General features: G+C 42.2%; 1 protein-coding gene across 1 annotated transcript in view; it reads right to left on the bottom strand.

Annotated features, from left to right (window-relative positions):
- Positions 1 to 24605, bottom strand: part of AKAP13 (A-kinase anchoring protein 13) — a gene marked incomplete at both ends in the record, with an annotated part of 58708 nt that overhangs the window by 24297 nt on the left and 9806 nt on the right. Inside the window, 4 exon segments of the mRNA XM_081228234.1 lie at positions 493 to 560; positions 647 to 772; positions 10111 to 10240; positions 23887 to 24094. Of these exon segments, the coding sequence (XP_081084360.1) occupies positions 493 to 560; positions 647 to 772; positions 10111 to 10240; positions 23887 to 24094 (532 nt within the window).

Raw genomic sequence — 24605 nt, 5'->3', positions numbered from 1 at the left:
CTCTGATATGCAGTGCCTGTTATCACACAGCTGCATACTCAGAGCACGTACCATCATACACTTCCTGCTCCTGTCATGTGATCCACACGAGCCTGTGGAGAAAAATGCTGCCAGACAGGCCCGTTTAACCCTGGCACTCCCCAGCCCATCAGTGTGTCAGAGCCCCTGATTTCCACCTGCTGCCCTCATGGTCCTGAAGAAGGAAGCCAGGCGTGTGAAAGGGAGAGGAGGTCTGCAGACACAGTTAAGAAGAAAACCACTTCAACAGCGACACAGATTAAAATCACAGAGAAATGTGCATTTAACATGGAGAAGCTCTGAAAGCATTTTACCTTCCAAAAGCCACAAATTCCAGAGTGTGTTAAGAAGAGAAAAATCATTTTTGGTTATTTTAGTCTCAAAGTAGGTACCAAATGATGAAAATAAACAAAAACTACAACCCCAAATCTCCCATCTCTGAAGATCTTATTGGTTTAGCCAGAAATGTCTTACCTTCATTTTGACCTTTGCACAGGAGGCCAGACTTTCTCTACAGCCTTTGTGGACAAAAGCACTGCAACCTGAAAAGAGAGCAAAACCCCAGGTGACATTAATACACAGCAAACAGATCCCCCAGACTGATTTTTCCACTGCCACAGCAACCGACAGACTGCCAGGTGAAGTCGCTCACAGGTCAGAATGTGACTAGCCGAAATTACAGACTGCAGCCCTCTTCTAGGAAGCAGGCATGCGATGTCATTTGGAGGAGGAGAAACAAGAGCAGATGTGATTTCTGATTAATAAAAACTAGAAATCTGAATCTTCTCGGGCAGGAAGCAGAGAGGCTACAAAACTAAAGTGAAAGCGTCTGCTGTCAATATGTAAGTCTAAGTCACAAATAATACATAAATGATATGTATTTACATATATAGACATTTACATATACGTTTAATAACACCCACAAATAATACATAAATACAGCCCCTTAACAGGGGCTATGAAATCTGTATGGCTGTGTCAAAGGTGGAATGTGAATCTGAAAATCTACCTATTTATGTCCTTTGACTTGGAAACCTAACTACCCTGAACTTTTTGCAACACCCCGAGCGAGTCAAGAGCCGCAGAAGAAAGGTCATCAGAACCACCCTAATACAGTACCTCTGGGAGCCCTCACTTGAGAGGAGGTAGGAGACTTCCTGAAGATGAACAGACATTTCCAGAAAGATGGAGCACAGCCCATAATCCTCCAAGGACACGAACTTATTTCAACTCTTATTTCTCACTCCTTGACCCACAAGGGCCACTTATGTAAAACCCTCCACTCTGTGCCTCACAAAGGTCATCATCAGCTGCTACTGCTGCTACGAAGTCATAAAGCAGAACTGTGCCAGGAGGTCAGAGGTCAAGCATCTCTCCAGGAAAGGACTGCCTGAGAAAATCAACAGATACCACCCATCAGGCAACACTTCACACCCTGATTCAGGAAGCACCATAGGTCCTGCCTATGGTAACCCACGAATCATGGGCCAGGATGCTCTCCTGGTTCCTACGTACAGATTACGAGGATACTAGAATGGAGACTGCCAGAACCCCAGACCCCAGAGGCTTTTCCCCATTCCTTCCTCAATGCCTACTCGGTTCACAGGTCTCTTCCCTAACACCACCAGTCACAATACGTTGGATAATCTTATGGTTTTCTCCTCCACTGAGTGCTCCTCTAGGGCAGGGTCCCTTCATCTACTGCCGAATCCTTAATTAGGTCTCCCTAGCATAATGCCTGGCTCATGCCACCTACTCAAACATCTGTTTGAGATCTTACGTCTATTTTATCCAAAAGCCAAGTGCCCTGACACAACCTACGTTACAGTATGTCAAATATCTTATCAACACTAAAAGGAGTACTAGAAGAACAACCATCACACTAAACGTGATTTAGGTCCTGGCTCTCCTAATTAGTTAATGTTACTCTATGCAAGTTCCTTCTCTACAGGCCTCAGTTTCCTCAGACCTATAAAATGAAAGGAAGTACCACATCTTTCCCCAAGTTCCTTTTCTCTGTGATCCTATAAGACTCCTTAGGCTACATCTCTTGAAGAAAGAGATAATTTTCCAAGTAAATCCACTAGATTGTTCTATAAGGTTCATGTTGCAGAAGAGTTTTCAACTTAGTCATCTGAATTATCACTAGGACAGACCCATCCTTCAGGGCATGGTTAGGGAAAGTTCCAACTGGAGAAATCTTGGCTGAAGCTATTTCCATAAAAGAGGCGATAGGGAACAACTCTACTTTTGTTGACAGGATGGCCCAGAGCGGGAACTTGTCCGGAAGTGGGGTGGGGTGAAGTATTCTGGGCCTTTTACTCTCAGGCCTACCAAGCCTTCTATCTAGCTAAGCTCTTCTAGCTCCACCCCAAGTGAAATTCACTGTCTGGTCATTTTTCTGATGTTAAACCATCAGAAGAGACATCCATTTACCAACGGCAGCATGAGAGACTCTCCGGGGAAATCAAAAACAGGGTAAATAATATCTCCTCTTACCACTTCTATTCAATATTATATTAAGAGTTCCTGGGTAGTATTATAAGGCAAAAAAAAAGAAAAAGATACAAAATGTAAAACAAACAAGCAAAAATTCCTGTCTTTATCCACAGACAACTTGCATAAGTTATTTGCTAAAATTAAGAAAGAAAAAGAAAGAAACACGAGAAAAGCTACTAGAAGTAAAAATTACAGCAAAGCCATGGGACTCAAAGTTGATAACACAAAAATCAACTGTATTTTCACATACTAGCAATAAAAAAATGAAATTTAAAAATTATCATTTACCATAGCATCAGAAAGTGAAATACATGGGGGACTTCCCTGGTGGCACAATGGTTAAGACCCCGTGCTCCCCCCAGTGCTCATTGCAGCACTATTTACAAATAGCCAGGTCATGGACGCAATCTAAATGCCCATCGACAGATGAATGGATAAAGAAGATGTGGTACATATATACAATGGAATATCACTCAGCCATAAAAAGGAACGAAACTGGATCATTTGTAGAGAGGTGGATGAATCTAGAGACTGTCATAAGAGTGAAGTAAGTCAGAAAGAGAAAAACAAACATCGTATATTAATGCATATATGTGGAACCTAGAAAAATGGTACAGACGAACCAGTCTGCAGGGCAGAAAGAGAGATACACATGTAGAGAACAAACGCATGGACACCAAGGGGGGAAAGTGGCGGGGAGGTGGTGGTGGTGTGATGAATTGGGAGATTGGGACTGACATGTATACACTAATATGTATAAAATGGATAACTAATAAGAACCTGCTGTATAAAAAATAAATAAAATAAAATTCAAAAGAAAAAAAGACCCCTTGCTCCCAATGCAGGGGGCCTGGGTTCGATCCCTGGTCTGGGAACTAGATCCCACATGTATGCTGCAACTAAGAGTTTGCGTGCCATAACTAAGGAGCCGGTGACCTACAACTAAGGAGCCCATGAACCGCAACTAAGGAGCCTGCCTGCTGCAACTAAGGAGGCCACGTGTTGCAACTAAGACCCCACACAACCAAATAAATAAATAAATAAAAAGTGAAATACATGGGATACATCTAAAGATTAGCTATTAGAAGTTTACACTAAACACTGCGTAACACTAAAGGGAAAAATTAAATAAGGCCTAAATAAATGGAGAGGTATATCATGTTCATGGGTAGGAAGACTCATGAATTACGAATATAGTTGGAGACACTCAAAAAATAATAGGACAGACTCAGGTACCTACCCATCCAGATTTAAACGTTGTTAACTTTTGGTTGTATTTTCCCTAGAACTCTTTTTCTTTAAGAAATACAAACTCCCCAAAAGATTTAAAACCCATTTCCCTTTCTGCTCCTCCATCTTCAGACAGAATCACTACTTTGAATCTGGTGTTATCTTTTTTCAGCACGGTTTTATACTTTTTCTATACACGTTAAGTATCCATAAACAAGAAAATGTATTGTCCTGTTATATTAAAATGACAGGTAATTTTAATAACAAATTCATGGTCATGTTGTGAGGCTTCCATGAAATATATGAATCAGAGTACAATCTGGTTAGCGCAGCCTGGTAATCTGAGTTTGACTATTTTGGGAACTGGCAGGTTGGTGGTGACCCACACTTGAGAGCATGTGCTGGTAGGTAGAGAAGCCTTTGCATCTGAGGCTAGAAGACAAGTGAGGAGTTTGGGTTAGGTTTTCATGTCTTAGTTGCAGGGACTCTGAGAGAGAAAAACATCGGAACAACGGAGACATGGGTTGTCATCTGGTCCCTGCCCAGGCTGTGAAGAAGGAGCTTCTTTCATCGGAAACTTAGGGAGCTTTGGTGCCAAGCAACACTGAGGTGTGGTACAGGGTTTTGGAGAATGCTAATCCATCGCCTCCCCCACCCCGTCTTTACATGAAATCTAGCAACTCTCTGAAAACCCAGCAATGGCAGTAGCAAGAGTCCTTTTAGTAGCTGCAAGGACAGCAGACAACCACCAAAAGAAGCCTAAGCATCAGGGAAGGATGGACTGGCCCATAAGGGTGACTGTAACCAATGGCTACTTTATGAGTACAATTGAGGCTACGCGTGGGTAACCCAAGAGATACCTAGGAAAGAAGTAACTTTTCAAGAGAGGTTTAAAGGCCCTGATTGTGAGTAGAAGCAAGAATAGATGCAAAGTTTTCATTTATTTGCTCAATAAATATTGAGTGTGCACCAGTTTTGCACAGGAACTGTTCGTTCCCAGAGATACAAGAGTGAAAAAATACAGCATATAATCTGTGCCCTCATGGAGCCCAGTAATAGGGGCTATGAAGAAAACAGAACAAGGTATGTGATAATGAGGTTCTGAGTGAGGGAACATTACATATGGTACCCGGGAAGGCTTCCTCAATCTGAGCTAGGATAATATACGACAAGAAGAAATCAACCATGCCAAGTTATGGAAGACAAGTATTCCACTCGAGGGAACAGCAAATGCAGAGGCCCAGGAGATATAATAAAGTTGCTATGTTCAAGGAATAGAAAGAAGATTAGTGTGGTTGAGGGTACAAAGTGGTAAAGGGGTAAGATACAAAACAGAGGGGCATGCAGGGTCTTGCAGAGGCAGTAAGATTTAGATTTTACTAAAATTACAAGGGTTATTAATACTAACATGACCACATGTGTACTCACACATTGGAGAAGCCTAGAACGTATTACTTGTAGTATAAAGAAATATTTTTACATATAGGGAATTGCATCTCGAAGATAAAGGATTTTCTCTCATTACTACACAGCTGAAAGAGGTCATAGAATTTGGGGGTTAGGATTATGAGGCTTAAGATTCAGAGAGTTTGGGGATAAATCTGAGCTTTACTCTTACTAACCATAGGAATTTTTAGGGCCTCAATTTTATCATCGAAAATTGAAGACCATAAACGCAATTCTTTTTTTTTCTTTACCTCAGAGTTGTTGTGTGGAACAGTTAATCACATGTAAACACTCTGTAAACAGTTAATTCCCTTAAAAAGATATAAATTGTTATATCTCATGAACATATTTATAGGACAGAAGGTTTGGCATTGATTCTGATGCAATATATTACATGTTTCTGCTACAGTAACCACTTATAGTCAATTTTTAGTATCCTTGTTAATTGAGAAAATTATTCAGGTAATGCAAACTTTGTTTTATTTCCCTCTGAAATAGATTATATTTTATAGGATGTTGGCTTTATAATTATGTTTAGCCTGAGTTCTTATATAATTTGCAGGCCTCTGGAAATGAACATTCCGGAAACTGAACTCAGTATCCGTCCACCACAGTCTCACTCTCTCATATATTCTTCTGTTGGCATGAAACCGTGCACCCATCACCCAAAGGAGAAATACTTCAACTCCTTCCCCTTTATCCATACACCCAATCAATCGCCAAGACCTCTCACTTGTAACTTAGACATGTCACCTATATTTAGACCCTTCCCTCCCATTTCCATAGACTTATCTTCCTTGGGAACCTCATCGTCCAGATAGAGGACTAACAGTTGTTATCATTTTTTTCTTTTTTTTAACACCTTTATTGGAGTATAATTGCTTTACAGTGTTGTGTTAGTTTCTGCTGTGTAACAAAGTGAATCAGCTATGTGCCAGGCACTGTTCTAAGTCCTCTACAAGCTTCAGATTGCCCCATGAAGAAGGTACTACTGTTATCTGCAATTTATAAATGGGGAAACCTAGGTGTGGAGTATTGAAGCATCTTTTCCAAGGTCATGAAGCTGCCAAATGGCAGAGTGAAGATTAGAACCCCAGTGAGTCTGAATCTAGGGGCTAAGCACTTAAGAACTCCTCTGTGCTGGGCAACATGTCACCGTGTTCTCACTCCAGACTTCCCCCACATTACTGCCATAAAATCTTCCTCCAAAACAAATCTGATCTTGTCATTTCTCTCCTTTTAATAACATCCTGTTAGCTCACCACTGCCTTCAGGAGAAAATAACATGAAAAATAAGGTTCTTCACCACTCAGCCCAAATTACCTTTCCCACCTTATGGTCTGACCCTATAATCAATCTACCATCCTGTAGTCCTGGCACCCTGAGATGTTCACAGCATCATTTCCAGGTCTCCCTCTCTCTGCAAAAGCTATTTTCCTACTTGAAAAGACACTCCTCCATTTCTCTGCACATAGCAGTCTGACTTCAAGAAGAAGATCATATGGCATTGGCACTGAATCTGTTTCATCATTATAAAATGGGCGTCATAATTACACTCTTCCTCAACTCACAAGGGAACTATAAGGACAAAATGATATATTATGTAAAAAACTTTGTAAGAGTAAACTACGTGATTGGGTATAAGCAAAACTATTCAACTGTAAGGTTTTACAGTTTTACCCATCCCCTCCAACCAGCCTTGGAGGAGAAAGAATTCTTAACCTTCCTTTTCTTGGAGTGACTGGGCCAAAATGGGAAGTAAAAAAGAGGTACTCAACTGGTCTAAATGTCATAGCTCTGAGGGGTTGTACTGAAAAAAGGTGGGATTACTGTGAACCACTATTTGTGTGTGCAGATGGATAACAGTAAGATAGAGGAGGAGGAAACATGAATTTACAATGGTTTCAATGGGTTTTACATACTCCCTCTTTCATGTTTTCTGAAGAAAGATTCAAATAGTTCTTTAAATGGTTTTGGGATTCTCCACTGAGGTTTCTCTGAAAGCAAAGCTGTCAATATAGGATCATTGTGCACATGGGATTTACACAGCTTCCCCTCCTGGTTACCAGTTCCCCTTTGATTCTACCATGAAGACAAATGCTCTCTTTTCTGTGCTACCACTGAACTTTGTTCTGGTATAACTTGCTGTACCATAATGACCCGTTAACATGACTGTCACACACAAATACACGCACACACGCAGTGTCAATCATGGGTGTCTCAATGACTAGGATCACATACTATTCACCTCTGTATTCCTAATATCTACCATGGTTCCTAGCCCTGGTTGCCTGAAGAGATGGAAATCTCAAAACAAGAAAAGGGTACAATTCAGTTTTTCTAATTCTAAATCCTTTTATTAAAAATTTCCATAGAGAGGTCTTTTCATACTCTTGTAGTTTGTTTTTTTTGTTTTTTTTGTTTTTTTTAGTTCTAACATTTCTCAGAAGCAGTGCTTTACAAAAAAAAAAGGGAAGCACATGATTTAACCAGGAGACGAGAGGTCTGAGGTCTAGAACCCCATCTGCCATCAATCAGCAAGGTGACCGAGACAGGTCAGTTCATGCTCCTGACCTTCAATCCCTCACTAGCAATTGAGGAATCTGGACTCCATAGTCTTTACGGATGTTTAAGCTCTAGAATTCAATGATCCCTTAATAATACTTGGCTCCACGTGCCTCTGGGGGTGGGGGCATAAAAGAAACAGGAATTCCCAGGAGTGAGCGGTTTCCACTTTGGCTTTCTGTTCTCCTTGGATCACTACTGTCCCTTCACCCTCTCGCCACGGGAAAGCTCTGTTCTTCATACCTGATCAGGTGTCTCAGAAACAGACAAAGGCCAGAGAGGATAGAAAATGATTCGCAAAGAAGCCAAAAGGGGAATTCTGTAACTGTGTATTTTTCCATTCCGTTTTAATCTAAAACCACTTACAAGTGACAACTCCCAACCCGAGGCAGATGCCGTGGGGTAGCTCATTACACCCTCGGGACTCCGTGTAAATCTTTTTTTCTGAGAACAGCTACTGTCTTCCAAGGAAAAGCTTTTAGCATAATGTCAAGCTGAATAGAACACTGCTTTCCTAAGAATATTTTTAAGAAAAAGAACAAGAGAAAGGTATTCTTTCACAACTGCAAACACAGCCTCTTGCTTCCTCCACCTCAGGCCCCCTGGAAAGAACAGCATGTGAGCCATAGCAGGCTGAGGCAGTGCCATGAGATCACCTCACCTCCTGAGACACAGGAAGGTTACACTCTGCTCCTTCAGGTTACAATAAATGCAGGGTGGAGGTGTCTATGAGGGCAAAAACAGCAGACGCAGCCCCCTTCCATCCACCTTTGTTGTTTCTTGGCTTCTCACCAGTCAGTGAGTCGGTCAGCCACTCTTCACCTGGAGAATGAGAGTTTCTAACAAGAGAATGACATTTGCCGTCAGAAAATTCCCACAAATTAGCTCCCCTCTCAGGCCGTTCTTGAGGATGGTCAAGACAATACTGCTACAGGGTCTGTATGGATAGATATCCAAAGGGGAAAAGAATGAGCAAAAAATGCTCCTGAGAAAAAAAATGAAGCATCCATCACAGAGATGTAGTTCCCCAGACTAAAAAGGAACTCAACTTTCCCTGGACTGAAATGGTTACTGAAAATGTGAAGGACCTCGCTGGTGGTCCAGGGGTTAAGACTCCATGCTTCCACTGCAGGGGGCACAGGTTTGATCCCTGTTCAGGGAACTAAAATCCTGCATGCCGCAGAGCGTGGCCAAAAAAACAAACCAAAATTTTTTAAAGATTAAAAAAAACAAACCAGAAAATGTGAGGTGATGGGGGAAATGTGGAGAAAATAGAAAATTTAACAAAATGATGATGGTCTTTAATAAGCTGTGTGTTTGCACTGTGTGCATTTCTGGGGAATTTCCCAGTGAGAGCAGACCCTAAGGAGGGGGACATTCTGGAACTGTGGGGTGGAGACCTGGGGTCTCCTCCTTGAGTAATCACTTACCATGGGGCCTCAGGCTGGTTATTTACCCTTAGTGAAGCTTACCTTGGCCACGTGCAAACTGGAGATAATGACAAGTACATGGAGGCCCATGACAGCAAAGGCAGCACTTGTGCCAAAAGCAGGAAGCAGGCCTGAGTTGGAGAATGGCTGAGCCTTGGTAAAGGTAGAACTACTCTCCCTTCTAGGGTTTTCATCCACCTCCACTAGGGTTTAAGGAAACAATACTCCCCACTCCAAGGCTTTTTTTTTCTTTCTGAATTGTTCTCTAGTTCTGTGTAAATTCAGTATCTTTTCTCAGTTCAAATCCAAAAAGCACACACGTGCATACACACACACAAACATACACCATTCCTGAAGAGTACACAAACTAAAGAAAATATGACTTCTCAACTCTTTACTTGGAAGTTGCATATTCAAAGGCTCTGCTAATCAAAGTACCTCTTGACATACAACGTGTGAAAGGATTTAACTAGGCTAAGTGCAATTATGCCAGAACACCATTAACCAATGGAGAGTAGTCTAGTAGTAGCACTAGAATCCACATCCTGGATGGATCTTGCCCACCAAACCTACCCCCAGACCTGCTCATCCGTTGCCTTCTATTCCAACCTGTTGGAGCCTGTATCCCATCTTCCTGGATTCTATTCACTCCTCACTTACTCTCTGCTCTGCAAACTTCAAAAGTCCAGGGTTCCTTTGACCTCTGGAATCCTACCGGTTAAGAAGGGCCTGGACTTTCTAATTCCTCAACGCCTCATCCACTGGGAGTCTCTGAGGCTAGGATGAGCCGTTTATCCTTTGGTAACAGCTCCCTTTTATCATGTTTCTTCCATTATGGCATCAATGACGATCTCTCAGAGAAATTCCCTTTTCACTGTCCCACTGAAAAGGGCAGAAAGTCACTCTGCTCTTGGTGACCTGCCAGCATTTTGGCGCTGAGGGCTCAGATCTCCAAGTGTAAAGTGCGCCTTCTCTCTTGGGACCATTGTGAGAAGGTACCCGCCCTCAATTCTCGGGAGAACGATAAAGCATACGCCAGGCAAATCTGGGTACTACTGAACCGGAAATATATTTATCAAGAAGGTAAGGCTAAATGTTTCCAGGAAAATATCTTTTTTTAAAAATGCTTTTGAAAAATAAATCAAACCAAATGAATCCTTCCAGGAGACTCTCTGGAGCCCAGACCCTAGGAAGGACTAAAAGTAATTAATAAACTGTTCTGAACAATCCCCTGGTCAGACTTTAGGCCAGACCACTAGGGAATCAGTCTCCAGCAGGGGCTTTCTCCCAGGGCCCCGTAGCCATGCTCTTATCTCCTGGAGTTCTAAAATAAAACGGAAGTGATAATCCTGCACAGTGGAAAGAAAGTCCTTCAGTGAACAAAACCTCCTTATGAGGGGTGAGTGGCAGCCACTGAGTCGGAAACTAGCCAAATCACGGCTAAATACAACTGCAAACTGAAGCTGGCCTGGTCCCTAGGAGGGAGGAAGTGGGTAAGACAATTGAAGTTCACCTGCAGGGAAGCTTGGAGGCAGGAGAGTCTTGAGCTGCTGACTCATTTGCTATTTTCTTGTCCTAAAACAATGCATCATATTTTGCGGTTCGAAGAAACTTAAGTGGTTTCATTTCTGATTTATAGGCATGTATAATTGCATTTTGGAGGGTAGGTGATGTTCAGGTTGTGTGTTTTTTTATTTTTATTTATCTATCTATTTATTTATTTAAAAGAAACACAGCATACCTGGGTTCAGGTATGTATTGAAACCTGCTAAACAAATTTTTGATTCTGCAGCCCGTCTGGGACTATGTTCCCAGCACTGAGGGCCAAGACATGCAATCTCAGCTCTGTGCTGGGATCTGAGAGGCCTGGAGGTTCTGAACCTTCCCTCCCTCTTTCCTTCCTGCCACAGTGTCTGAAACATCCACCATGAAAATGCCTCCTTTGGGTTAGGAGAGGAAAATAAAATTCACTGTGAGCAAGAAGAGGGTAATACATTCATTTGTGGTCAATTTAGTGTGAGTTGCTTTAACAACTAAACTAGCTTGCAATAGTGTGAGGACACAGAACAGGGAGGAGAGGAAGTTCTGGATCACAGAGGAACCTGAATAGTGATGCTGAATACTTGTTCTGATGATTGCGTTAGCACATTTCTTGTGTGTATGGACCCAGGAATCAGAAAAAGAAAATCAGAAATCAGGCACCACCACTGACTGTGGTATTTAACCTCCCTGAGCCCCACTTACCTCATTTGTAAAAACGGAGAGTCCTGAATTCAGCCCCATTATGAAAGATACCAATCAGCTACATAACCGATAACACATAAGACTTTCAGAGTATGTGCAAAATAGGTTGGAACTCTTCTTGTATACTTAGCAGTAAAGGATAGTAGCATGGGAAGGACACTAGCCTTTTCACTTTTTAGCTAAATGACCTTAGATTAGTCCCAGGACTGGCTACTCAATGTGAGGGCCCAATGCAAAATGAAAATGCAAAGCCTCCTTCAAAACTTTTAAGATTTTCAAGTTGGTGACAGAAGAACATTAAACGAAGTTCAAGGCCCTTCTAAGCATGGGACCTGTGCGACTGTACAGTTGAAACACCTATAATGACATCCCTCATTAGTCTTTTCTCCTCAGGATTCAGCTCAACGATTGTCACTTGCAAGTCAATTATGCCCAAAAGAAAATGAACAGCATTCATTTCACCACTTTCTGGGTCCTCTCCATGCCTGCCCATCTTGAGATGAACAACTGCTGACATGTTGGCACACGTTTAAGACAGAACACTGTAATGATGCATGAGAAGGAGGTAGAAGATAGGTGGGCCCCAGGCTGAGCAGCTGCAACCGGTCCCCTGTTGACACTTTGAGATAAGATACTAGCAGGAGCATCAGGTCTTGATTGGGTGAAAGACAAATCGACCACATTTTTTTCATTCTTGTGGTCAAGGGGATTTCCCAGCTTGCACATGCACAGAGAAGGTCCTCAGTCTAGCGAAGGGGTCAAAGGGAGAAAGAAACACCAGTCCACAACATCTCCTGTCAAACCCCCCAGAAACCTTCATGCTGGAATCCATCTTGGCTGAGAGATGTGTATGCCACCAGGAAGGACCCCGAGTCAGGCCAAATATGGGCACAAGCAAGATGGTTGGCCAGAGACAAACCCAGAAGACTGCCCCCATATAAGCTATCTAAGCCACCATTATTGGGAGCAACTCACTCCTCGAGTTTGCCCGTGTGGTTTGCTTCTAATAAGTGTTTTATCTGTTTCACAATCTTGGTCTCTTTACTGAATTATTTCTTCAAAGATGACAAGAACCAAGGTCCTGCTTCCAGCCACCTCACCACCACCACCCAGAATCACCACACCAGAATCAAGAGTATACATTTATTATTACCAATCTTAGACCATAAGCAGAAAACAGCCTCCTTTGATTCATATGAAGGTGTGCTAAGAGATATTTTTTCTCTTTTTTTTAAGTGAATTATTTTGGAGTGCCAAATTATTTAGGGGCTTTTACTATGTTTCAAGTCCTCTCCTTATAGTAAGAATGATCTCTGTGGTTATAATATCAACAAAAGCACCATTGTCAGCATAAATAAAAATGCAAAAGCAGAGGCAGCTCCATGTCATAATTACACACTGGGTACCACTCAGCTCCTATTCAGAAACTGAGCCTGCACAATGAAGACATACATAGATCTACTTTCTTAAATAAATTACTGTTCTATGAAGGTTGCCCTGGAAGGATTACTGTCTCTAACTTCCAAGAACTTCTCATTTGCAAGGGAAGGACTTGGCAACGATTACAGAAATTGCTCTCAAAAGCATAAAACACATAAGAGAATTTTTAGAAAATCCCATATCATTCATTAAAGCATTTTAAGCCTTATTAATTCAGATGGGATAATCGGTTGTTGATTAGCCGGATAGTTAAGCATTCATTGTCATATGCTGATGAACTGTGAGAAATTACATTTCCTATCCACCAAAGACTCACCTAATGCAGTTAGCACTTCATCAGGTAAGGCTGCATCTGGAAAAATTAGCTAGATTTTTATTCCCCAGTCTTTTCTTTCATCTCCCAAACTTTTCCTTAATGAAAAGTATTCCTTATTCTGCTTGGTCGAAAACTACATCAGGAGCCAACTTTAAAAGCTGGCTACCAGGGGGACCTTCAACATGGAGGAGTAAGATGCAGAGATCACCACCCTCCCCACAAATACATCAGAAATACATCTACATGTGGAACAACTCCTACAGAACACCTACTGAACGCTGGCAGAAGACCTCAGACGTCACAAAAGGCAAGAAAATCCCCACGTACCTCGGTAGGAAAAGAGAAAAAACAGAGACAAAAGAATAGGGATGGGACCTGCACCTCTGGGAGAGAGCTAGAAGGAGGAAAAGTTTCCACACAGTAGGAAGCCCCTTCACTGGCGGAGACAGGGGGTGGCGGTGGGGGGAAGCTTTGGAGCCATGGAGGAGAGTGCAGCAACAGGGGTGCAGAGAGCAAAGCGGAGAGATTCCCGCACAGAGGATCGGGGCTGACCAGCACTCACCAGTCCGAGAGGCTTGTCTGCTCACCTGCTGGGGTGGGTGGGGGCTGAGAGCTGAGGCTCAGTCTTCGGAGGTCAGATCCCAGGGACAGGACTGGGGTTGGCTGGGTGAACACAGCCTGAAGGGGGCTAGTGCGCCACAGCTAGCCAGGAGGGAGTCTGGGAAAAAGCCTGGAACTGCCTAAGAGGCAAGAGACCATTGTTTCGGGGTGCACAAGGACAGGGGATTCCTTCCCTGTCTGCCCGCAGAAGGCAGAGCACCACCTAAATGAGATCCAGAGGTGGGCGCAAGCCGTGGCTATCAGCTTGGACCCCAGAGACGGGCATGAAATGCTAACACTGCTGCTGCAGCCACCAAGAATCCTGTGTGCAAGCACAGGTCACTATCCACACACCCCCACCCCCACCCCAGGAGCCTGTGCAGCCCGCCACTGCCAAGGTCCCATGAACAAGGGACAACTTCCCCAGCAGAACACACACTGCGCCTCAGGCTGTTGCCACGTCACGCTGGCCTTTGTTGCCGCAGGCTCACCCCACATAACAAGTATAAATACCATACCCCTCCTTCACCCTGGCATAAGTGAGCCAGAGCCCCATAGTCAGCCGCTGTTTTAATCCCATCCTGTATGGGTGGGAATAGATGCCTGAGGGTGACCTACATGCAGAGGTTGGGGCAAACCAAAGCTGAACCCCAGGAGCTGTGTGAACAAAGAAGAAAAAGGGAAATTTCTCTGTGCAGCCTTAGAAGCAGCAGATTAAATCCCCACAATCAACTTGATATACCCTGCATCTGTGGAAGATGTGAATGGACAACAAATCATCCCAAAATTGAGGCGGTAGACTTTGGGAGCAACTGCAGACTTGGGGTCTGCTGTCTATGACTGATTTGTTCCTGATTTTTATGTTTATCTTACTATAGTTTTTAGCGCTTGTTATCACTGGTGGATTTGTTTATTGGTTTGGTTGCTCTCTCCTTTTTTAAATTTTTATTATTATTTTTTTAAATAATTTTTTTTCTTTTTTTCTCCCTTTCCTTCTGAGCCGTGTGTCTGACAGGGTCTTGGTGCTCCAGTTTGATGTCAGGCCTGAGCCTCTAAGGCAGGAGAGCGGAGTACAGTACATTGGACTACCAGAGACATCCCAGCCCCATGTAATATCAATCTGTGAAAGCTCTCCCAGAGATCTCCATCTCAACGCTAAGACCCAGCTCCACCCAAAGGCCAGCAAATTACAGTGCTGGACACCCCATGACACTCAACTAGCAAGAAAGGAACACAAGCCCAGCCATTAGCAAAGATGCAGCCTAAAATCATACTAAGTTCACAGATACCCCAAAACACATCACAAGATGTGGCCCTGCCCACCAGAAAAACAAGATCCAGCCCCACCCATCAGAACACAGGCATCAGTCCCCTCCACCAGGAAGCCTACACAAGCCACTGAACCAACCTCACCCACTGGGGTCAGACACAGAAAACAATGGAAACTAAGACCCTGCAACCTGTAAAAAGGAGACCCCAAACACAGTAAATTAAACAAAATGACAAGACAAGGAAATATGCAGCAGATGAAGGACCAAGGTAAAAACCCACCAGAACAAACAAATGAAGAGGAAATAGGCAGCCTACCTGAAAAAGAATTCAGAGTAATGATAGTAAAGAGGATACAAAATCTTGGAAATAGAGTGCGGAAAATACAAGAAATGTTTAACAAGGACCTAGAAGAACTAAAGAGCAAATAAACAATGATGAACAACACAATAAATGAAATAAAAAATTCTCTAGAAGGAATTAATAGCAGAATAACTGAGGCAGAAGAACTGATAAGTGACGTAGAAGAGAAAATAGTGGAAATAATCACTACAGAGCAGAATAAAGAAAAAAGAATGAGAAGAATTGAGGACAGTCTCAGAGACCTCTGGGACAACATTAAACACACCAACTGGGCTTCCCTGGTGGCACAGTGGTTGGGAGTCCGCCTGCCGATGCAGGGGACACAGGTTCGTGCCCCGGTCTGGGAAGATCCCACATGCCGCAGGGCGGCTGGGCCCATGGGCCATGGCCACTGAGCCTGTGCATCCAGAGCCTGTGCTCCGCAACGGGGGAGGCCACAACAGTGAGAGGCCTGCGTACCGAAAAAAAAAAGCAAACAAACAAAAAAAACCAACATTCAAATTATAGGGGTCCCAGAAAAGGAACACAAAAAGAGTCTGAGAAAATATTTGAAGAGATTATAGTTGAAAACTTCCCTAACATGGGAAAGGAAATAGTCAATCAAGTCCAAGAAGCGCAGAGAGTCCCATAGAGGATAAATCCAAGAAGAAACATGTCAAGACACATATTAATCAGGCTATCAAAAATTAAATACAAAGAAAAAATATTAAAAGCAGCAAGGGAACAGCAACAAATAACATACAAGGGAACCCCCACAAGGTTAACAGCTGATCTTTCACCAGTAACTCTGCAAGCCAGAAGGGAGTGGCAGGACATATTTAAAGTGATGAAAAGGAAAAATCTACAACCAAGATTACCCTTCCCAGCAAGGATGTCATTCAGACTCAACAGAGAAATTAAAACCTTTACAGACAAGCAAAAGTTAGGAGAATTCAGCACCACCAAACCAGGTTTACAACAAATACTAAGGAACTTCTCTAGGCAGGAAACACAAGAGAAGGAAAAGACCTACAATAACAAACACAAAACAATTAACAAAATCATAATAGTAACATACATGTTGATAATTACCTTAAATGTAAAAGGATTAAATGCTCCAATCCAAAGACAGACTGGTTGAATGAATACAAAAACAAGACCCATATATATGCTGCCTACAAGAGACCCACTTCACGCCTAGGGACACATACAGACTGAAAGTGAGGGGATGGAAAAAGATATTCCATGAAAATGGAAATCAAAAGAAACCTGGAGTAGTTAAGTCCCATATCAGACTAAATAGACTTTAAAATAAAGACTATTACAAGAGACAAAGAAGGACACTACATAATGATCAAGGGATCAACCTACGAAGAAGATGTAACAATTGTAAATATTTATGCACCCAACATAGGAGCACCTCAGCACGTAAAGCAAATGCTAACAGCCATAAAAGGGAACACTGACAGTAACACAATCATAGTAGGGGACTTTAACACCCCACTTTTACCAATGGACAGATCATCCAAAATGAAAATAAATAAGGAAAAACAAGCTTTAAATGATACATTAAACATGATGGACTTAATTGATATTTATAGGACATTCCATCCAAAAACAACAGAATACACATTCTTCTCAAGTGCTCATGGAACATTCTCCAGGATAGATCATATCTTGGGTCACAAATCAAGCCATGGTAAATTTAAGAACACTGAAATCATAGCAAGTATCTTTTCCAAACACAATGCTATAAGACTAGATATCAATTCCAGGAAAACATCTGTAAAAAATACAGACACATGGAGGCTAAACAATATGCTACTTATTAACCAAGAGATTATTGAAGAAATCAAAGGGGAAATCAAAAAATACCAAGAAACAAATGACAATGAAAACATGACAACCCAAAACCTATGGGATGCAGCAAAAGCAGTTCTAAGAGGGAAGTTTATAGCAATACAATTCTACCTCAGGAAACAAGAAACACCTGAAATAAACAATCTAACCTTACACCTAAAGCAATTAGAGAAAGAACAAAACAACCCCAAAGTTAGCAGAAGGAAAGAAATCATAAAGATCAGATCAGAAATAAATGAGAAAGAAATGAAGGAAACAACAGCAAAGTTCCATAAATCCAAAAGCTGGTTCTTTGAGAATATAAACAAAATTGATAAACCAATAGCCAGACTCATCAAGAAAAAAAGGGAGAAGACTCAAATCAACAGAATTAGAAATGAAAAAGGAGAAGTAACAACTGACACTGCAGAAATACAAAGGATCATGAGAGATTACTACAAGCAACTATATGCCAATAAAATGGACAACCTGGAAGAAATGGACACATTCTTAGAAAAGCACAACCTTCGGACTGAACCAGGAAGAAACAGAAAATATAAATAGATCAATCACAAGCAGTGAAATGGAAACTGGGATTTTAAATTTTCCAACAAACAAAAGAACAGGTCCAGAGGCTTCACAGGCAAATTCTATCAAACACTGAGAGAAGAGTTAACACCTATGCTTCTCAAGCTCTTCCAAAATATAGCAGAGGGAGGAACACTCCCAAACTCATTCTACGAGGCTACCATCACCCTGATACCAAAACCAGACAAAGATGTCACAAAGAAATAAAACTACAGGCCAATATCACTGATGAACACAGATGCAAAAATCCTCAACAAAATATTAGCCAACAGAACCAAACAGCACATTAAAAGGATCATACACCATGATCAAGTGGGGTTTATCCCACTAATGCAAGGATTCTTCAATATACACAAATAAATCAATGTGATACACCATATTAATAAATTGGAGAATAAAAACCACATGATCATCTCTATACATGCAGAAAAAGCTTTTGACAAAATTCAACATCCATTTATGATAAAAACCCTGCAGAAAGTAGGCATAGAGGGAACTTTCCTCAACATAATAAAGGCCATATATGACAAACCCACAGCCAACATCGTCCTCAATGGTGAAAAGCTGAAACCATTTCCTCTAAGATCAGAAACAAGACAAGGTTACCCACTCTCACCACTCTTATTCAGCATAGTTTTGGAAGTGTTAGCCACAGCAATCAGAGAAGAAAAGCAAAGAAAAGGAATCCAAATCGGAAAAGAAGAAGTAAAGCTGTCACTGTTTGCAGATGACATGATACTCTACATAGAGAGTCCTAAAGATGCTACCAGAAAACTACTAAGGCTAATCAATGAATGTGGTAAAGTAGCAGGATACAAAATTAATGCACAGAAATCTCTTGCATTCCTATACACTAATGATGAAAAATCTGAAGAAAACACTCCCATTTACCATTGCAACAAAAAGAATAAAACACCTAGGAATAAACCTACCTAAGGAGACAAAAGACCTGTATGCAGAAAGCTATAAGACACTGATGAAAGAAATTAAAGATGATACAAACAGATGGAGAGATATACCATATTCTTGGACTGGAAGAATCAACATTGTGAAAATGACTATACTATCCAAAGCAATCTACAGATTCAGTGCAATCCCTATCAAACTACCACTGGCAGTTTTCACAGAACTAGAACAAAAAATTTCACAATTTGTATGGAAACACAAAAAACCCCAAATAGCCAAAGTAATCTTGGGAAAGAAAAACGGATCTGGAAGAATCTGGCTCCGTGACTTCACACTATACTACAAAGCTACAGGTATCAAGACAGTATGGTACTGGCAGAAAAACAGAAATATAAATCAATGGAACAGGATGAAAGCTCAGAGATAAACCCATGTACATATGGTCACCTTATTTTTGATAAAGGAGGCCAGAATATACAATGGAGAAAAGACAGCCTCTGCAATAAGTAATGCTAGGAAAACAGGACATCTATGTGTGAAAGAATGAAATTAGAACACTCCCTAACACCATACACAAAAATAAACTCAAAATGGATTAAAGACCTCAATGTAAGGCCAGAAACTGTCAAACTCTTAGAGGAAAACATAGGCAGAACACTCTATGACATAAATCACAGCAAGATCCTTTTTGACCCAGCTCCTAGAGAAATGGAAATAAAAGCAAAAATAAACAAATGGGACCTAATGAAACTTCAAAGCTTTTGCACACCAAAGGAAACCAAAAGCAAGATGAAAGGACAGCCCTCAGAATGGGAGAAAATATTTGCAAATGAAGCAACTGACAAATGATCAATCTCCAAAATTGACAAGCAGCTCATGAAGCTCAATATCAAAAAAACAAACAACCCATCCAAAAATGGGCAGGAGACCTAAGTAGACGTTTTTCCAAAGAAGATATACAGATTGCCAACAAACACATGAAAGAATGCTCAACGTCATTAATCATTAGAGAAATGCAAATCAAAACTACAATGAGATATCACCTCACTCCTGTCAGAACGGCCATCATCAAAAAATCTACAAACGGGGCTACCCTGGTGGCGCAGTGGTTGAGAGTCCGCCTGCCAATGCAGGGGACATGGGTTCGTGCCCCGGTCTGGGAGGATTCTGCATGCCGCAGAGCGGCTGGGCCCGTGGGCCATGGCCGCTGAGCCTGCGTGTCCGGAGCCTGTGCTCCGCGGCAGGAGAGGCTGCAGTGGTGACGGGTCTGCGTACCACAAAAAAAAAAAAAAAAAAAAAAAAAATCCACCAAAAACTAAAAATAGAACTACCATACGACCCAGCAATCCCACTCCTGGGCATATACCCTAATAAAACCATAATTCAAAGAGAATCATGTATCACAATGTTCATTGCAGCTTTATTTACAATAGCCAGGACATGGAAGCAACCTAAGTGTCCACCAACCGATGAATGGCTAAAGAAGATGTGGCTCATATATACAATGGAATATTAATCAGCCATAAAAAGAAACGAAACTGAGTTATTTGTAGTGAGGTGGATGCACCTAGAATCTGTCATACAGAGTGAAGTAAGTGAGAAAGAGAAAAACAAATACCGTATGCTAACACATATATATGGAATCTAAAAAAAAAAAAAGAACGGTCATGAAGAACCTAGGGGCAGGATGGGAATAAAGACGCAGACCTACTAAGAATGGACTTGAGGATATGGGGAGGGGGAAGGGTAAGCTGGGACAAAGTAAGAGAGTGTCATGTACATATATACACTACCAAATGTAAAACCGATAGCTAGTGGGAAGAAGCCAAATAGCACAGGGAGATCAGCTCAGTGTTTTGTGACCACCTAGAGGGGTGGGATAGGGAGGGTGGGAGGGAGGGAGACGGAAGAGGGAAGAGATATGGGCATAGATGTATATGTATTCACTTTGTTATAAAGCAGAAACTAACACCATCGTAAAGCAATTATAGTCCAATAAAGATGTTAAAAATAAATAAATGTTATTATTAAAAGAGGAAAATAAATATGTTACTTAGCCCCCTCGTCCCCCCAGAAAAGAATGTTATTTCTCCTTCCATGTACTCAAATAATACCAATCAGGTATCCTGAACCAACGGCAGGAAACACTCTCCAAGGAAAATAAATTCCTTGAGGCTATTTTATCGCTGGGACTGGTCAAATAGTTTTAAGTGCTTACTGAAAAGTATGAGTATTGGAAAAAGAGAGAACTGAGCATGGAGGATGAAGAATGGTAAGGTAGATGACTGATCAGAGATAATGCTCTAAGCTTCAACCTTAGGAGGTAGTGAGCCAAGTCCAAGCCAGGGAACTCAGTCAAAACTGCCAGCATTTTGGAAGCCAGGTCTGTCTATGATTGCCATTGGTACTATTGCTGATGATGGTAACAGTGTAATGTTTTACTTGGCGTGGGATTATTATGCATTATAGACAATCTGATCCTCTGAATGTTTAAAGGATGCTCAGAGGATCTGTGCAAGGCTGTGGGACCCAGGAAACAAAGAGGTGGGGTTACTGAGAGAGAATCATGGCAAGCAGTGGCCTCAGCAGGAAGGCAAAGAACAATATGATGGGCGAAGTCTGTGGGAAGGACTCAAAAACAGTTCTTTCTCAGTCACTCTCATGCCCAGGAGGCTTGCAATTACACCACAAGCACCGATAAAAACAGTAAAGGACAGTGGTTTTCAAAGTGTGATCCAGACCAGCAGTATCAACATCACTTAGGAATTTGTTAGAAACACAACTTCTCAGGGTCATCCCAGACCTTCTGAATCAGAAGCTCTGAGGATGGGGCCCTTGCAGCCATGTAGGTGGCTTTGATCACAGTTAACTTAGAGAACCTCTGGTCCAGTGGACAGAAATACGGACTGTTGAGTAAGACCATCAGTTTCAAATCCTTTGAAATGTTGAAATCAGAAAGTCTGCATAAACTGCTATGCCAGCCCTAAGCCATAGTAAGCATTCAAGACAAATCTCATTCCCTTGTCCTCTTCCTCCTCCTCCTCTATTTTCTTCTTCTTCCTCCTCTTCTCCTTCATTTTCATTGTCATCTCCATCAGTTGCAGCAGCAGCAGCAGCAGCAGTAGAAGCAGCATAATTTGCAGGAGCTACTGAAATGACATCACTAGATCCAAGGTTCCCCATTTGGCCATCCTGTGACTTACGCATCTTCTCTGGCAGGAGAGGGGAGAGAATGGATGGGCAGCTCTAACTCCAGCACAGCTGCAAGGGCATCTGTGCTCAGAGCACTCAGCCCAGGTGCTGGGAAGCTTTTCAGGCAGGAGAAACCTGGCCACCAAGTGCAGATTCTGCCTCTGCTCACATCCTGCTTCCATTCCCGACAGTAATTGGAGGCTGGGAGCTCATTGTAAATTTGCTTAATTGAGCAGTTGAGGTCTTTATTGTCCTGCTGAGGAACTGCTTCTAAAAGCCTGCTTCTGGGCTCACAGCCCCTTTCATGCCTGTGTTTCACTTGGTATTTTCTCCACTCTCTTCTTGTCATAGACCTGTACCTCTGGGATCACCATCTTTTCCCTGTATTACTCTTTTAATTGTTTTTTTTTTTTTTTTTAACGCAGATCAGAAAAATAGTCAATAATGCAGAGGGCAGGGGGCGGAGGAGCTGGCTAAAGCACACGAGCCAGAGTTGGGGGATTCTAGGCATCAGCAATACGGGGGGAGTTTCACCAAGGCTGGGAGAGATTCAAGATTTGGGGGACACAGGCTTACAAAGGATGGTGAAGCTTGGAAACAGTCAAAGCACTTCCTCATCCAGAGGAATAGAATGGAAAATGTAGCTATTTCATGACCGAGAAGCTCTGAAAGCTGTAATGATGGAGAGAAGCCCAGAGGCGACAGCAGACAGGAAAGTAGATATTGGTTTGCAGTGCAGTGTTGTTATTGTTTAGAGGAGGGGAAAAGCTTTTTAAAACAGTGGTTAGTCTACAGATGCCGTGGTTGGAAAACGGCACTCTCGCTGACCGCTTCATTACCTCAGATGTACTCAGGTACAGAGAAACTGGAGAGTGTCCAGAGAGAAGCAACGAGACCAATGAAAGTAGTGCAGAGACTGACTAATACGAAGACAGCAAGGAACATGATGTGTGTGAAACACGGCTGCCTCGGCCCCAGGAGAGGTTTGGTGAGCAGATGATGGGTATTTGGGAGATACCCACATCATCCATGGAGAACGTATAGGTAGCCTCGCATGATGGTGTTTAAATTAGCCCTCATCAAGTGAAATTAAGGAATTTATTATTTGGTTGAAATCCAGGAAACCCTAGACACTTATTCCACTGGGGTGCAGGTAAGTGACAGCCCTTATAGGTGCTACTCCTTTTGCCTGGGATGCTCTTCCTCTTAAACTTGGCATGACAGACTCCTTCAATAATTCAGGTCTCAGCTTAGGTGTCACCTGCTCAGAGAAGACTTGACCTCTCTAAGAGAAGGTCAAGTCTCCCTGCATATGTAAAAGTCACTGTAGACCTGTGCCCTTCCTCTGTTGATTTCACAGAGCAATATGAAATTATCTTCCAGATTGAATTCTTTGCTTCCTTAGTGTCCAACTCTCTGGTGGAATGCTTGCCCCAAAAGATCAGGGGTCTCGTCTATCATATTCACCACTAGGTCCCCAAAACTAATCATTATTCCAATAACCACTCACACTCATAAAGCAGTTAAGTCATGGCAAGAACCCTGCTAACACAGACATGTCTATGTTAACTTATTCAGGCCACGCAAAAACCTAGATTTTATCATTTCTATTTTTTTTAAGAAGAAGAAACTTGAGTCCCAGAGAAGGTGGGTGACTTCTCTAAAGTTGCACAGCTATAGGTGCTAGGGCTGGGATCTGAAGCCAGGTTCTCTAGCTTGAAAATCAACACTCTTAATCACTGCACTACCCAGTGTGTACCCAACTAATACGTATTGAATAAATGAGTCAATCAGTACATGAGTGAGTGAAGGAATGAGGATTTGAGTCCAAAACATCTGCCCAGAGCAGGAAGCAAGAAACGTATTGAGGTTTCCCAACTTTAGTGAAGGTGAGTCCTAAATGACGGCCTTCAGGAATCACCCAGATGTCATCCAACTGCAGATAATCCCCATGCTGATTACCTGTGTGGTGCTGAAAAGGATCTCCATGCCCTGAGCTGCCAGGAAGGCCTCCCTGCCAGACCGGAGGTTGGCAATATGCCTGAGGCAAAGCAGAAGCGCCCTGTGGATCAGCACGTAGGAATTGGTCGTGTCATGGCTGTGCCAGTCCTGATGCAGCCTGAACAAGATGGTGACATAGCCTCTGTTCACTGCCCTGCGGCTGTAGACTCTGAAACCAATGGGAAAAGACAATGTCAATCACAGGCTGGCCATACCTGCCTGAGGATGTCCCAGTGTACCTCCCACAAGATACTAATGCATCATAAAGAGAATGAAAATAACTTTCTATTGGAGAAAACTGGCAGATATCACCTTCATCAAGTGACCAAAGTCAACATCAGCAGATAAGATGCCCTGAGAAAGACACACCATCACTTTAGCATCACTTAAGCACCACTTTAGCATCACTTTAGCATCCCTTCAGCATCGCTTCTATGATTTTCCTGCCCCAAAATGCATAACCTAAATGTTACTATGAGGAAAATCAGCAAACCCAAAATGAGGGACATGATGCAAAATATCCAATCTATAATTTTCAAGAATGTCAAGGTCATGAAAAGCAAAAAAACCAAAAAAAAAAAAAAAAACAGGAATTGAGCTAACAGAGACTAAAAAGACATGGCATGTCAGTATGATATATAATTATAATTTAGATCCTGGACCACAAAACAATTTTTTTC

The sequence above is a fragment of the Mesoplodon bidens genome, assembly GCF_964165515.1.
Source record: "Mesoplodon bidens genome assembly, chromosome: 3".
NCBI lineage: Eukaryota > Metazoa > Chordata > Mammalia > Artiodactyla > Ziphiidae > Mesoplodon > Mesoplodon bidens.
Note: the sequence above shows the minus strand (reverse complement) of the source record. Positions and strands in the feature narration are given on the sequence as shown.